The 15,346-nt window shown below is 46.2% G+C and overlaps 1 protein-coding gene across 8 annotated transcripts in view; it reads left to right on the top strand.

Annotated features, from left to right (window-relative positions):
• ZC3H7B (zinc finger CCCH-type containing 7B) overlaps window positions 1-8,279 on the top strand; it is a 47,682-nt gene extending 39,403 nt beyond the window's left edge. For all 8 annotated transcript variants that reach the window (XM_063396001.1, XM_063396002.1, XM_063396000.1 and 5 more), the window contains exons 18-23: window positions 1,424-1,557; window positions 3,119-3,224; window positions 4,285-4,393; window positions 6,063-6,196; window positions 6,988-7,151; window positions 7,925-8,279. In XM_063396001.1, coding sequence (XP_063252071.1) covers window positions 1,424-1,557; window positions 3,119-3,224; window positions 4,285-4,393; window positions 6,063-6,196; window positions 6,988-7,151; window positions 7,925-8,117 — 840 coding nt within the window. In that variant the 3' untranslated portion in view covers window positions 8,118-8,279. The remainder of the gene's footprint in view (window positions 1-1,423; window positions 1,558-3,118; window positions 3,225-4,284; window positions 4,394-6,062; window positions 6,197-6,987; window positions 7,152-7,924) is intronic.
• Window positions 8,280-15,346: the final 7,067 nt, after the last annotated feature.

Below are 15,346 nucleotides of genomic sequence, written 5' to 3' on the forward strand. Positions count from 1 at the left end.
GCCTGTAGGTTTGATGGTCAGTAGGGAGCTGTAGTGGAATTTCCTTTGGAGACCAAGTGAAGATTAAAGCTACTGTTCAAAGGCTACATATCTGAGAGGGAGGTACCTTATTGTCTTCCATGGTAGCCCAGATCTCAACTCTGCTCTTCACAGTGACAGAGGACCTTGTATATGTCAGCTCTGGTTCTCCAAAAGTCTAGGTCTGGAGGATGCAGAGTGGTAGTTGATAGCTGATGTGATGTCTCTTGGGAAATGCGTTGATTCTATGTTGTCTGTGCTTGCTGTTTTTCCTTCATCAAGGGATGCAGCCAGGCTTCATGCTGCTGCTAATCAATTGCTGGCAGAAACCTGCTCTTCAGAGACACAGCTTGCATGTCTGGTAATTGTGAGATGCTCAGGGTTAAAATCAAGGCATGGCAGGTGGGACAGGCTGCTGATGTGGCTGACAGTCAGAGAATTGTTTTGCTGGTGCATGACCTTTGTGCTTCATGGCCAGCTCAGTGACCAGGCTGTTCTCTTGTACTCTCACATACTCTTCTGCCCAGGGCCACTGGGCATCCAGTGGGGTTTGTTTTTCAGTTTGGAAATGAACTAGAGACACCAGCCTCATCTTCCAGTGGTGATACAGAATGCAAACAGTTTTCAGAAAACATGAGGCAGCAGTGATATGAGATTGGCTCTTTTTTTTTTCCTTCTCCACAACCTGTTAGTCATAATCCCAAACCAACCTTCTCAAGTGGGGTGGGTGCAATAAGTGTAATGGCTGAGAAGATATGAAATATGTGCATTGTACCTCTGTCTACAGACTGTGATTTAACTGCTTATGAAACCCAGTGCAGAGGAACTGTGAGAGGAGCTACCCAGAAAAGGCTTGTAAGGATATCAACAAGAGGACCCAGCTCTGACTTCATTGTGTCAAATGTTGGGTATGACACAAGGTTCTTGGTCCAAAAGGTTCTTGGTTTTGAGTCCTGCATTGTGATATGATCCAATTTCCTCCCAAGGAGGCTCTCTCAGCTGTGAGCAAGTGCTGTCCAACAGGCAGAATGGGACATGGATTGCCCTCCCCACAGGGAACTGGGGATTAAGCTCTGGGACAGGTCTCACAGAGCTTGTCTGTACAAGGATATACACTGCAGGGATTTCAAAGCCAGGCCTGGTCAGTGCTGGAAGCTGCCAGGCTGCCTGTGCTTTTGATCAGATGTCAAAGCCCAGGAAATCATGCTGAAGCAAGCAGTGGTTTTGCTCTTGTCTAGTATCTCATCAGCTAACACTGGCCACCAGCTAACACTGGCAAAGGAGAGCTGATTTAATCTGGCTTGTTGCTGGCACACAGGCATGTGGGGAGCTGCCAGCATCTCTGTGGCTGATTTGAGGGTGCATTTTGCCTCTGTTTGCCTGAGGCTGTGGTTCTTTTCCCCAGGCTTCTCCCCGGACTCCCACGTCAAGCACCTTTGACCTCCAGATGAAATTTGTGTGTGGCCAGTGCTGGAGGAACGGGCAGCTGGTGGAGCCAGATAAAGACCTCAAGTACTGTAGTGCCAAAGCCCCCCACTGGTGAGCAATTCAACCTTCTCTTTCCTCTACCCCTCTTCAAGGGCAGGAATTTTTCATCCTACCTTCTCCATTTGGAGTCATTTGGCATCTTTGGAAGAGGCTGTAAGGTTTCCTAGCAGCCTCTCACTGCTTGGGGTGTTTGTCACTATAGCAGGCATTGCAGATAGCTTTTTTGCAGCTTCCTTCTCTCTTTACTGTGTGTATATGCTGCCAGCATCCTACAGATTGTTACTCCTGGCACAGGCAGTCCAGGTCTCACAATTCCCTTTTCTCCCAGTTTCTATCATTGCTTCTTACCAAGGACACAGAGTTCTCCTCTGCACATGTTTATACTCTCAGCTGTTTGCAGATTTTTGTCAGGTCACAATTTACAATGATTCAAGATATTCTGCTTCCTTTTAAATTAGTTTCCCTTGGCTCTTTCATTGCTTTGGTTGCTCCTTTGTGATGCATGTCATGTCTGTTTGCACCTCTTGACTCCTTAAGGCCGGTGAGAATGTTTGGTGTGATAGAAGCATTGAATCATAGAACAGTTTGGATTGGGAGAGACCTTTAAAGGTCATCTAGTCCAGCCATCCTGCAATGAGTAGGGACACCTTCAACTAGATCAGGTTGCTCAGCCTGACCTTGAATGTTTCCAGGGGTGGGGCATCCACCACCTCTCTGAGTTGTGCCACCTTCATCATAAAAAATTCCTTCCTTATATCTTGTCTGAATCTACCCTCTTTTAGTTTCAAGACACTGCCCCTTGTCACAACACTACAGGCCCTACTAAAAAAATTTGTCCCCATCTGTCTTAAAAGCTCCCTAGAAGAGAAATACTGGCTGGGAAATCACTGTTCATGGAAACTGTGGCCTGTCTCACCCAGGCAGCCCGCAGAGATAGAATGGAAGGGTTGATAGAACTTCTCTTCCCATAACACAAGCCACAAAGGCACAGTCTTGCTTCCTGTTGTAAATATAAGACTTTTGTTGAAGAAGAGACAGAAGCAGCAGTTTCTGGAGGAAGTAAGCAGGTGAGGATTGCTTCCTGGGATGGGAAAAATAACACCTCTTTGTGCTTGCTGAAGAGAGATGGGGTTTTTGCTCACGGTATCTCTTGGTGATCCCTTGCTGGAGCTGCAGGAGAATAAATACTTCTGGGCACTGTTCATAAGGCAGTGCTTGTAATGACTTGCATTTCTATTGCACCTTTCAAGCAGAAAATATTCTCAAGTGTTTTTCATGGATCTGATTGCACAAGAATTGGCTGTGTCAGAGGATGGAATGCAGCTATTTAATAATCTGTGGTAATGCCATATGAGATTTGGGGGAGATTTTTGTGGCTTTAGGAAAAGAGTTACCCCAGGAAACAGGTAGTATGTGCAGGGAGGAGTCCTCCTAAAACAGCCTTCTTATGGGTTCTCCATCATACATGTGCATGCCTAGGAACAACCAGATAGTGCAGGGACAAGCTGGATGGGAGGGTCTGCTCATCTCTCAATATTTAAGGGTCTCTGAGGTAAAGAACCCTTGTTCTGCTCTTCCTTATATCTCTCTTGATTTATTGTCTCTTCTTCAGTTGGACTAAGGAACGCCGTGTCCTGCTGGTGATGTCCAAAGCTAAGAAGAAGTGGGTGTCAGTCCGACCACTGCCTTCCATCCGTAACTTCCCACAGCAATACGATGTAAGTCCTGTTGCCTGACATGGCCAGGTGCCCCATCCCTTTCCCTTCCACCATGGTGCAGTGCCTTGAGGGCCTCTCTCTTGAAGCCTTGTCAGAGTGGCAAGCACATGATGGCTGAGATGGGAGTTAAGGACAAACTGAGGGCAGCAAAACACATCCAGCAAAAAGGTGGGGCAGAAGAAGGAGCAGAACCCATTTAAATCACTCTATGCACAAATGTGAGTTTCCAGTGATGCTGCTAATATGTAACAAGAACTGTTAATGCATCTCTGGCTGGCAAAGGGTTTGGGAATGAAATTTAAAACTCCCCTTACATCAGGGTTCGTCAATGTGGGTGAGAGGCGAGACGCTTAGGAGAAGCCTACTCCTGCTTTGCTGTGACTGTGCTGCTTTAGATTGTGAAACTTGTTCACAATAGGTTTTGAAAGCAAAACTAAGAACTCAGCTAAAAAGCCACATGTTGTGCAGAAAATTACAGATATCCAGCCTCCAACCCCAGCCTCAAATGTGGTGATAGAGAGTTTCTCTCTCCCTCTCCTTTCCTTTTTCTCTGAAAGGAGAAAACTCCTTCCCCGCATCCTATTGTAGGTCCTCCTTTTGTGCCGGACAGGGGGAGAAGAGATGATCAGTAAATACGATGTTTAGAAAGCTTCTCATTTTCTCTGGCAATGATACTGGTGGTAGCTGTGTGTGCACCAGTGTGGTCTGAGCAATCCATAAGGCCACTCTTCACCCACTCAGAGATGGCTGGAGAATGAGTCACCTTTGGGGGCCAGCAGCTTGATCAGCAGGAGACACTATTCGGTCAATCCAGGATGCTCCCTGCTGTTGCCCTGTACCTGCACCCAGTCACCTATGGAAATAGCAACAGCTGGTGAACTGCCTGTGTGTTTACATCATCAAGAGACTGAGGAAAAGAATCATGAGTTAATGATATATAGTGTCCTGTTTGTGACCTCTCCTGTGTAATTTAATGCCCCGGCTGGTTATCAAACCCACTTTCCCCTCTGGCAAGGACTGATTGTGCAGATGCTAAATTTTTCTCTCTGTCTTTTAACAGTTGTGTATCCATGCACAGAATGGCAGGAAATGCCAGTATGTGGGCAACTGCTCCTTTGCCCACAGCCCTGAGGAGAGAGACATGTGGACCTTCATGAAGGAAAATAAAAGTGAGTGGGAGAAATGTGGGCCAAAGAGACTGGGGAGAGGGAAGAGAACATTTGGGCATCTGGAGGGTCTGTTAAGACATATTCTTGACAACAGAGATGGAGCTGCACAAGGCTGCTGCCATGAGTTTAAGTGGGATTATGGGTCAGGTCTGTCTACAGCTGCTCTTTTCATAAATGTGTATGTATCTCTTGAGTCCCTTGCTGTGGAACTAGTGCACAATAGTTTTATGTTGTATATTGCTTCACTGCTGCTCTCTTTCTGTATCACTTTTGAATCCACCCTGTACTGTCCCTCCAGTTGCCTGTAATGTCCCAGGCCTGACTCTATATGGAGCCTTGCCAAAACACCAATCCTGGCCTGTAGCTGCGCCTATATCTTTCTTGTCTGTCTTCTATCTGCCTTGGCTAACTTACCTAGCTTACCTACCTATTCTGCTCATATCCCTTGGTCCTGGGCTGTGGCACTCCCTGCTCATGGTGTGGAGATCCTGAATGAGAACATCATTGGGTGGTGCCTTTGTGCAGGGACTTGTCTATTTTTAATTCTGTGGGCTTAGCTTTTGGGTGATAGTTGGGGGGTTGCCCATATCCTAGACAGCCAGCTCTGTGGCAGAAATCCTTTTTTATTCAGATCAACAGGAAGATGAGAAAAAAAGAGCTCCAGCTGCTCACCTACCATTCTTGCAGCTGCTGGAAAGGATTTCAGGCTTGGCGAGTTTTTTGGTTCATATGGTTCTGTGGAGAGGCCTTTTCTCTGCTGAGCCAAACTTACTTTTTGCAGTTCAAAGCCTTTTATTGCTGGGGCCTTTAAAGCACATCAGACCAGTCTAGGTGTGTTTCCTCAAGCATAAAGGTGAATTTTCAAACCACAGAGTTGTCTCAGTTTGGAGGAATTTGCATTCATTATCCCCAGTTGCCTCAAGTTCCTCAGTTACCCAGCTAGCAAGGAGTAAATCTCTAATAATCACATTTAGAACATCGTATCAATGTCTGCAAACACTTATGTTTCCATAGCCTCTCTCAGGAGCTGATTTTGCAGACGCAGATGTCTAGTTAAAGCTTCCACCTCAAATTTCCCTTCTCAGAAGTATGCTGAGTGGGTTTTAAATCAAAATCTATGAGAGACATTGACTGCAGTTCTCTGGGCAGGTATTGAACTTAGAGCAAGCTATCATTAGGTCTTCCTCCCCTCTGCAGTGCTTCCTGTAACCAGCTTGCTTAGGGGTTCTCCTCCCTCTCAAGTGCTGAGGATAAAGTTTGGGCTTACAGGGAAAAGATAGATCTGAAACCAGCCCTGCCTTAGCTTCCTGGCTGGATGAGATGTCTTCTGAGGTCAAGCAGAATCAGGCCTGTTGTAGAATAATTTTGTGGGATGAATTCCAAGGAAATCTTGTGGCACTTTACCACCTTTCTGAAAAGTTTGTGTGGCTGTTGTCACAGTTGTCCCTCAACTGATAGAAGACACCCCCCATGCCAGGTGGTGTGGTATGAATTTGGCTTCTCTCCCAGGGGTCTTATCTGAGGAGGTGACATGGGGCATAGGCCTTCAGTCTGGTGCTGCTGCACAGGTGAGGGGAGGGAATGGCTGTCCCAACATTTGTCCTTTTCTCATAGTTTGTGCACAGAGTGAGAGGTAGTTCAAGTGGCTTCATGTGTCACCTTTGTGCAGTACTAGATATGCAGCAGACCTATGACATGTGGCTAAAGAAGCACAATCCTGGGAAGCTTGGAGAGGGAACACCACTCACCTCGCGGGAAGGGGAGAAACAGATCCAGATGCCCACTGACTATGCAGACATCATGGTAATAACCTAATCTCTTGTCCTTCATTCCTTCTCCTCCTCAGTGCTGCCAGCCTTCCTCTCTCCTGTGCTCAAGGTGTGGCTAGCAGGGACTCCATTGCTCTAGTGGAATGGAACTTGTAATAACGTAGGTTAAAGGAACAGCTTGGAGCAGCACAGCAGGGCCAGCACAGCTGAAGTGAACAGAGATTGACCTGGGGTCAGCAAGGCTCTACAATGGCTTTTCTTAATCCTCAAGTCATTAGGAGTTTACCTTAGGTTCCCTTTTGTGTGAGCTCAGCCTCTTTCCAGGGTTCCTGCCTGCTTGTGGGCAAGCTGGCAAAACCATTGCAGGCCTGTCAGAAGAGGGAGAAGTTTGAAGAAGAGCTGGCACATAAGCCTTGGAAAACTAGAGGCAGATATGTCTCCTTATGCCAGGGGTGGTACTGGTATAAGGGTCTGTGCTGCTGAAGAGTCCTGCATTGCCTGTGAACCTGGGGACCTTGCAGTGAGACCCCACTGGGGCCATCAGCAGGGGCAGGGAGACCATGTCTATGAACTGAGCTGCCCTGTTCCCTAAGCGTGTTTGAGCCATAGATAAACTCTTAACAGAGCATCTCCTCTCTTCCCCTTTAGTGTCAGCACAGTTCCCTAAAGATGATATGGCAGAGAAGTGTGGGTAGTCATAGACTGAGTGGAGCTTCCAGGATGCTCTAGAAGGAGAGGGGGAGAGGTAGTGCTGGCACAGGGAAAGTCAATGGATATGAATGTTATTGCACTGACTGGCCCTTTTTCCCTGTCTACACTGGTTAGATGGGCTACCACTGCTGGCTCTGTGGGAAAAACAGCAACAGCAAGAAGCAATGGCAGCAGCACATCCAGTCAGAGAAACACAAGGAGAAGGTCTTCACGTCAGACAGTGACTCCAGCTGCTGGAGCTACCGCTTCCCCATGGGCGAGTTTCAGCTCTGTGAGAGGTACCGTTGTCTCACCTCCCACCTGTGCCGCTGCTGCAGAGATGGGGTGACAGGCCCAGGGTCTCTGTCATCTCTCCTCATCCTCTCACAGAGTTCTTGGAGACTTCTGCATGGAGGAGGAATGGGATGAGATGACAGGTTTGGGTGACAGTGAGGTTGCTGTTGGATCACAGAGGTGCCCAGCCAAAATACTGAGGGGTAAAAACACATTCCTGAGCTTTTGTCTTTAGAAAAGGAGAGCTTCCTATCTGCACCTGTGCCCTTCATAGCCTGGATGCTGTCAGTGCTCAGGCTGCTGAACACTGAATATAAGTCTCCTTGGCCCAGTGCTTGGGGGAATCCCAGGTGCCTTATTAAATTCTTTGAATGTCTCACACTGTCTGAATCAGCACCTTAAGATATCTTCAGAAAGCTTGTGATGGTTAAAAATGCCACTTTTAGTTAGCAAGAAGGTTCTTACCTTTCTTGCTGGTTACCTGGCATTTCCTTTGCTGTGCATTGGTTTTTCCTCATCCCTGCTGATCCAGTTCCTGCTCACCTTTTTTTGTGCTCGTGACTAAATCCTCTTGTAGCCACTGCTTTTTGGCACTCTGTTTTTTTTCCTAGCCTTGATGTCTTTCCCACCTGCACATGGGTTTGTAGGAGAATCAGCTCCACCCTTAAAAAGGAGAGTTCACAGCATGCTTCAGTGGGTCCTGATCAAATATCTCAGATTGGGAGCTCAAACCCCTTTACTGGGGGTGCCCTCCTGACTGTGCTCCTTGTGCTGGCAGGTTCCAGAAGAACAAGGCCTGTCCTGAGGGAGAGGAGTGTCGCTATGCCCATGGGCAGGATGAGTTGACAGAGTGGCTAGACCGGAGGGAAGTGCTGAAACAGAAACTGGCCAAAGCTCGCAAGGACATGCTGCTCTGCCCCAGGGATGACGACTTCGGCAAATACAACTTCCTATTGCGTGATGACATATAGTGTGAGCTGAGGGGAGTCTGTCAGCTGCAGAAGTATGGGGTGGGTTTTCTGAGCGGCAGTAGCAGGGAGAGTGAGATCTGCGTCTTGCAAAGAAAAGTTTTTCTTTTGTTTTAAGATTATGAGACAATGACTTAATAGTGATGAATGAATTTGTGAATTTGATTCTCGTTGGCCAGCGATGCCATGCTCACTGAGTTTGTGATCCATCTTTTCTGTCTTCTTTCCCCCAAACTCTCCTTACACTTTATCTTTTTGTTTTCACTGTCCTTCATTCAAAGGAATAAGTTCAGTCTGTATTGGGCCGCAAATCAGAGAATTTCTCCTTGTGTCATATCTCTGTCTTTCAATTCAGAGTATGACTGCAGAGGTCTGAAGGACAAAGCTGAGAGAGGGGCACAGAAAAGTTGTGGATGCCCCATCCCTCGAACTGTTCAAGGCCAGGTTGGTTGCTCTGAGTAATGTGGAAAGTGACAGGGGGATTGAAACTAGATAATCTTAAGGCCCCTTCCAGCCCAGACCGTTCTATGGTTTTAGGAAATCTGGTGAGAATGTGACCATTAATTTCATATGTTCCTTTTCTCAGTGCTGCAGACTAAGCCCCACTTACTCTGCTGCGGTCCTCCTGCTCTTCTGGGAGTTTGGTACACAGAAGAAATAGGAATTGTGGTGCAAAGAAGGAAAACCTACTAGATTTGTCTTAAAACATCTAGGCATATGCTCCAGCTGTCTATATTGCCCTAAGGCCCTGATGCTGAGGTGAATAACAGCTGTGTGGTATAAGGAGTGCACGGTAAAAGCAGCAAAGTAGTGAAACTGCTTGCGGCAGCGGGAACCGGGTTGTAGGTGACTTCAAAGTTCAGCTGACTTTCTTCACTCAGAAAACAAGTTGGTGACTTCTCATCAGATGTGTTTTTCATTGTGTGGCAGGTATTCAGGGCAGATAGTTTGGGGGGGCTTTTTTTGGCTGGTGTCACTGGTGCAAGTAAAACAGAACCCATCTAGGAGGTGTAGTGCAGTCTGTGACACACTGTGTGTCACAGAAGTCCACACAGCAGTATCAGTCAGGAGGGATGTGGTCACCAAAAGGAGCTGGTGTTTCTGTGTTGTCTTGTCCTGAAGAGAGGGAGGGAGGTAATGATGTTCCTTTCTTGCTCTTTAAATGGCATATGTTTCTGGTTACTTAGCGCTCCATTTTTTCCCTGCATTGCCAGAAGAACTGGGTGGGGACCCATTGAAAAGGACACCATTGCACAGCATGGGTAATGTTGAAATGGGAATCCAGGTGGAAGTGCTTACCAGTATCAGAGGTCCAACTTCCTCCTCCTCAGAGCCAGGGCAGGGAGCTTGTAGATGCACAGTACACCCAGGATGTGACTGAGAGCAGGGACAGTGGTGGAGAGAGAGTGGCACAGCAGGACCCAGCCATGGTCTGCCTCTGTGCTGCCTAGTGTGTGCTTTGATGAGGTAACCAGTAATGCTGAACTCTGGGACAGGAGTTTTGCTTTTATAAGTGGCAGCAGTGAGAAGCAGTACGGCTCTGAATGCCAGCCTTGTCCTTTCTGTCAGTCTCATCCTGCAAACAGTAAATGTGTCCCGTGTCCTGAGCTTCCCTCTCCTTCTCTCTTCTGCAGTCCAGCTGTGCTCTGCAGTTTTGCATGCATGGATGCACCATCCACTCAAACACAAACATATCTCCTTCCCTTTGTCAGGGATGTCTTTTTCATACAGAGTCTCCCAGGACAGCAGTCTCAGAGCCCTGGGGGCTGGTAGGGTAAATCCATGGTAAATCCACGGTAAATACAATCTGGCCATTAATTACGTGGTGCTTTGGCATTGCTGTGTCTTCCCATTCTCTCTGCTCCCATGTCCTTAGGATTCAGAACTTCAGGAGAGAAGGGATGTGAAAATCAGGACATGTGGAGATGGTGTGGGACAGCTATCACCTTTCTAAACAAGCCTTCAGGAGGGTGCTTCAGCTCCACTGGGATAGTTAGGGTCTAGTTATGGAGCAGAGAGTGCTCTGCATTCTGGTCTGGAATCTTTCCAGAGACATGGTGTGCTCTAAGTAAATTGAATGTGCCTCTGCACTTAGAATCACTAAGTTGAAAAAGACTTCGAAGATCATCAAGTCCAGTTGTTAACCAGGCACTGCCAAGTCCCAGATTAAACCATGTCCCGAAGTGCCACATCTACATGTATTTTGAAATACTTCTGGGGATGTTGATTCAGCCTCTTTTCTGGGCAACTTAACCACTTTTCTACGGAGCTTTTTTTCATCTCCCTTAAAATATGGATGGTAGTCTCTGGGTTGCTATGAGCAATATCAGACATGGCAGGCATGTATTTTCTCCTCTGTTCTTTGTGGTAGCTATGGTACCTTCTCCTGGTCATCCTTGTGCTCAAGTGGTCAGCTTCAGAGATGGTAGGAGACAGGATCATCAGCTCCTGGGTTATCTTGTTCTGCTCTTCTTGGGCAGAGATGCCAAGAAAAGAAATATGGATTGAGGGACACTGGAATGTGTTTTTTATTTTTAAAACAAACCTGCATCTCTGGTGTGACTCTAGCATTCGCTGAGCCGTGATTTCTCATTCAATTACTTGTTTAGGTTACAGAGTGGGTCACTGTCCCCTCTCCTCTCTTCAATGAGATCTGAGCTGTTCAGTGGGGCTTCAGAGGTTTGAGCTGGGGCTGAGATGGGGAGAGGGTGAGAGGAAGGGGAGGGGAGGGGAGGGGAGGGGAGGGGAGGGGAGGGGAGGGGAGGGGAGGGGAGGGGAGGGGAGGGGAGGGGAGGGGAGGGGAGGGGAGGGGAGGGGAGGGGAGGGGAGGGGAGGGGAGGGGAGGGGAGGGGAGGGGAGGGGAGACCCACGGTCACAGGGGTTGCATCAAGTGTCTCTTTGTTTTCACTGATATGATAACCTGGTCTGTGGTGTTGCAGTACGTCGTCACCAGACTTGTTTTAGTGTGTATATATGTGACCCCTCCCACAAAGCATATATACACAGGTATTAAATATATTGCTCTATATAATATTATATGTGTGTGGTATTGAAGGAATCTTTTAAATGAGGGTAAGGAAAAGGATTCAGGCCAGGAAACACAGCATCTCTAGTTTAAATATGAAGCCTTTTATTTGGGATAGGGATAGGGAAATAACAAAAGAGGGGAGGGTTTTATACAGATAGGTATAAACTTTGAGATGGGACAGGTTTCCCTATTTGCATTTTTTAAACCCTTTAGGATGTTCTTGCAGTCCCATCTCAGAGAGAGAGTATTATACTGCTAACTAGTGAGTATAGTTTTAATATAAGGCTTTGCTCATATTATTTAATGGGACATTGTGAAAGGCAGGAAGTTTGACACTTGACTTACCAGTCTTGCTTTATCAAGCCAAGAGGGTTTTCTTCAGCACATTATGTGCTCTCAGCAGAAATGCTCAGTGCTCGCAGCTCTACAGCAGATAAACCACAAGCTGTAGGGGCTGCTTTAGTGGTGTGTTCACAAGACCCTGTGATAACTCTCTCTTCTTTATTTGTGTTAGAGAAGAAGAAAATTCTGCAACACAGAACCAAATTTGAGGGTTATTAACAAAGGAAGAGATGTTTTAATTTTATAACATTAGAAGAAAATCTTGTATCTTGTAAAATAACCACAGACATTCACACAGAGCAGAAATTTATTAAATGCTGAAGGACTTAGTGAAAATCTTTTCCCAAATTCTTTGGTAGTGGCAGGGATTCAGGTGACACTGGCATTGGAGTTAACCTGGCCTTTACAGGGAGAAGAAAAAAAAAAAGGCAAAAATACCCTATTTAGCTTGTATGAAACTGTATGGATTGGTTGTAGCAAGTGAAAGGAAAAGATAGCAAGGGGATGCTGCAGTTCTGAGCTAGGTAGTAATGATTTTGAGTCCTTTAATGTGTCTTTGGATTAATATAATTTAAGAATACCACGCTTTACTATTAAAAAGAACTTAGTATCTTTCATAAAATCTAGTATCAGGATAATTACACAGATGTTTTAACAACATTTTTGGTTTTGTTCTTAAATAAAGAAAAACCAAATGTGCTTCTTCTATCCTTTGTAACAGAAAATAAAAGTGTGCACTTTAAACCCTCTCCTGATCTAGAGTGTTTGTGTTTTTCAAACAGCCTGCAAAGGATTTTATCTTGCTTTTGGGTTTTCCTGCTGTGAGGAGGGAAGCAAAGGGAGCACATCAAGCATTGGACCAATGTGACTTTCTCCCATCTTTAAGTATAATCAGCTGCTCTTCTTGCTGAGTGGAAAATTGCCTGTGTACGTATTAACAGTTGATGCAGTTCTTCATCAGACACACAGTTCTTGTGTAGGTGTGTTTAAGATGTTTTTCTTTCCCCCTAGTGCCAAGAATCCATGTGCTCTGCATTAACACAGTTTCAGGTGTTTAGGTAACCTGTGTTTTGAAACCTCCAGTAATCGTGTGTTGTAGACACCTTCATACACAGATCCTTCTGTGTAGGCTGTTCTGTTCCACTGGATTGGCCAGTTCTTTTGCCTGGCAGTGTGCACCCTGCTAGGGAACGTGCCTTTGGCCCTACCCACTTAGTTGCACACAGCTTGGGCCATGGAAAGCGTCTGTGCACTTTCCTCCTAGAGAAGATGGTGTGTGAGGAAACTGCATTGGGGGAAGAGGTCAATGCAAAAACGTTTATTAATAAACCCAGCTTCTTTATTTTTTTAATCCATCATGATGCAAATTGATCTAGATTCTTGATAAAATCAACACTGGAGGTATGGTGAAGACAGGGGGCATCCCATGGATATGCCCTGTTACTGCTGTATAAACTGGTAGTGACCAGAAGGTCATATCCAGTGAGGCCTGAAGACACAAGATTTGTCATACATCTCCTTGACGTGCCTTCATACAGACATAAGAACTCATGTCCTTCTGGTCAAAGAAGAGGTCTGAACACATTCTTGTACTGCAGGGGGAATGAGGGGCCCAGTGCACTTCCAAGGTGCATCAGTTGAGTGCATACAATGTGAGAGACATTTGTTTTACATTCCAAAGATTTTTGAGGCCATGCTGGCAAGAGTTGAGGGTAGCTTTTCCAGTAGCTTTGGTAGTTTGAACCAAAATTGTCAAATTGTGAGTCAGACAAAGCATCTGGAGAAAAATACCTGTTTTCCTTGCAGGTTTGAGACTCAGCTGTAAACTGGTGTTTCTTCGCTGAAATAAACTTGTATTACGGAGAGGAAGAAAAGGAGTGGTGATTTCAGTAACCAGATCTTTCTAGGAACTTCAGCAGATACAAAGAAAAGGCAGAGAGACCCAGGTCAGCCAGGAAAAATCCAGATTCTATGGGAGATTGAAAGGAGCCGGTAGAAACTCCTGAGAGGTGGAAGGAAGGCTTCGTATGGAAGATGGTTAATGCCATCACACAGCAGTCTGGCAGAGGGAGTTTGCTGCAAATGAGAATCCTAAGCAATCCTGTAACTGAGTCTGCCTGCCACACTATAGAGAAACATTTCTGGGCAGTGACAGCAAATGATGCAAATGCTGCTGCCATTGCAAGCAGGACCAGTGAAGGAGTACCTCGGTGACGGTAGAGTCGGCAACAAAGTATCTCTATAAGCAATGTGCAGGGGTAACACGTGGTTTATTGTGAAGGCCTTGCTTGTAGCTGCTAAGCACAGCTAAAGCAGGCCAGGAGAGCAGGAACAGCGAACAGAGCTGAGAGAGGAGAGCCCCGAATACCGTACATTAAATATCTTTCTAAGTTGAAGAGTATGAGTTGGACCAACCAATCTAATACAAGATAACAACACATACAGCCAATAGAAATGTCCTACCACCCAAGGCAAGCAGAAGGGGATTGTTTAATCAAACGATCTGGCCCTCAGCTTAGCAGGAGTATATTGTTTAATCAAGGGGGCTGGTCCTCAGCTTAGCAGGTCGTTGTTCACAAGCTGATGGCCCTGCACCCCACACCCTAAATCTCAAAGCATGCTTTTATTTCTATCTCGCTTGTTGAACTCAGACTCCCAGAATCTAAACCACCATATTTGCAAGGTCTTTCTACTTCATCCTTCCCAACAGACCAGGATCATGTTGATACCTTAAGAAGCTGAAACAGAGTTAAAGGAATAAAGTGAGTATTTATTTAAGTGCCTTCAAGGCCACAGCCTGGCAGCACCAGAGCCACAGTAGTGACTTCGCCCAGATGGCTCCACGATGGAAGCAAAAGGAGGGCCTAGTTTAGGACAAATTTAGGGGAAAATTCCCACAACTCCCTCCCCCACCACCGGGTTCAGGAGGAATTTCCTCAGAGGAAAAGTGGAAAAAACTTGTTTATTGAGAAACAACGAAAAAACACTCCCCAACACAAGAAAAACAGTCTGAGATGACAACAAATGTTTTCACCAGTCCAAGAGAGGGTGAGCAGTCTCTGCTGGGGAGGGTGCCAAAGCTTCTCTCAGGTGCAGACTCCGGGGGGTTTTCCCTTGATGTTCCCGAATCAGGGCCTGAAGCAGGTCCGATATCTTCAGGGAAGGAAGGAAAGAAGGGGAAACACAAAAGCAGAAAAATGGCAAAAAGCAAGCAAAAAGCAGAAAGCAAGAGAGCAAAGCCAGCAAAAGCAGCCTAAAGCTAGCAGCAAGCAAGCCAAAAGCAAGCAGCCGGGGGAGGGGCTCAGCTATAGACAAAACAAACTGGGAACATGGGAACAGGAAAAAAACCCCCACGATTTGGGATACAAAGCATGAAAATGTCCTGTCACCCCAGGATATTCCACCCCTTATCCCATATCGTGAACATGTTACTGAACACAATGAAAAAAACCTTTCTTCTCACTTGCTCAAACCTTCCACACTTACACATTTCCTTCCATCTTACTTGCTCAGACCTTTGACACTTTCACGTTTCCTTCTGTCTCATATCTGTATGATCTAACGTACAGAAAATGGTGGTAATGTTCAGCAAACAATGACAATCAGATCTCCCTGAGGTACACAACAGGTTGTCCCATCTTTCTGCATTATCCACCAGGTATAACCTGGTCCTTGAGCAAAGACAATCTCACGAATGGGTTTGCCTGTACTCAAGGCAGGATTAATCCATACTGTCTTCCCCAACAAACCTCTGACATGGGCCACTGGGACTTTATCTCCATCTACTACATTAAGGGGCTCAGACTGGGCAGGACCTGCTCGGTTGGTAGAACCTCGAGTGTTAACTAACCAGGTGGCTCTT

The sequence above is a fragment of the Prinia subflava genome, chromosome 4, assembly GCF_021018805.1.
Source record: "Prinia subflava isolate CZ2003 ecotype Zambia chromosome 4, Cam_Psub_1.2, whole genome shotgun sequence".
NCBI classification, from domain to species: Eukaryota; Metazoa; Chordata; class Aves; order Passeriformes; family Cisticolidae; genus Prinia; species Prinia subflava.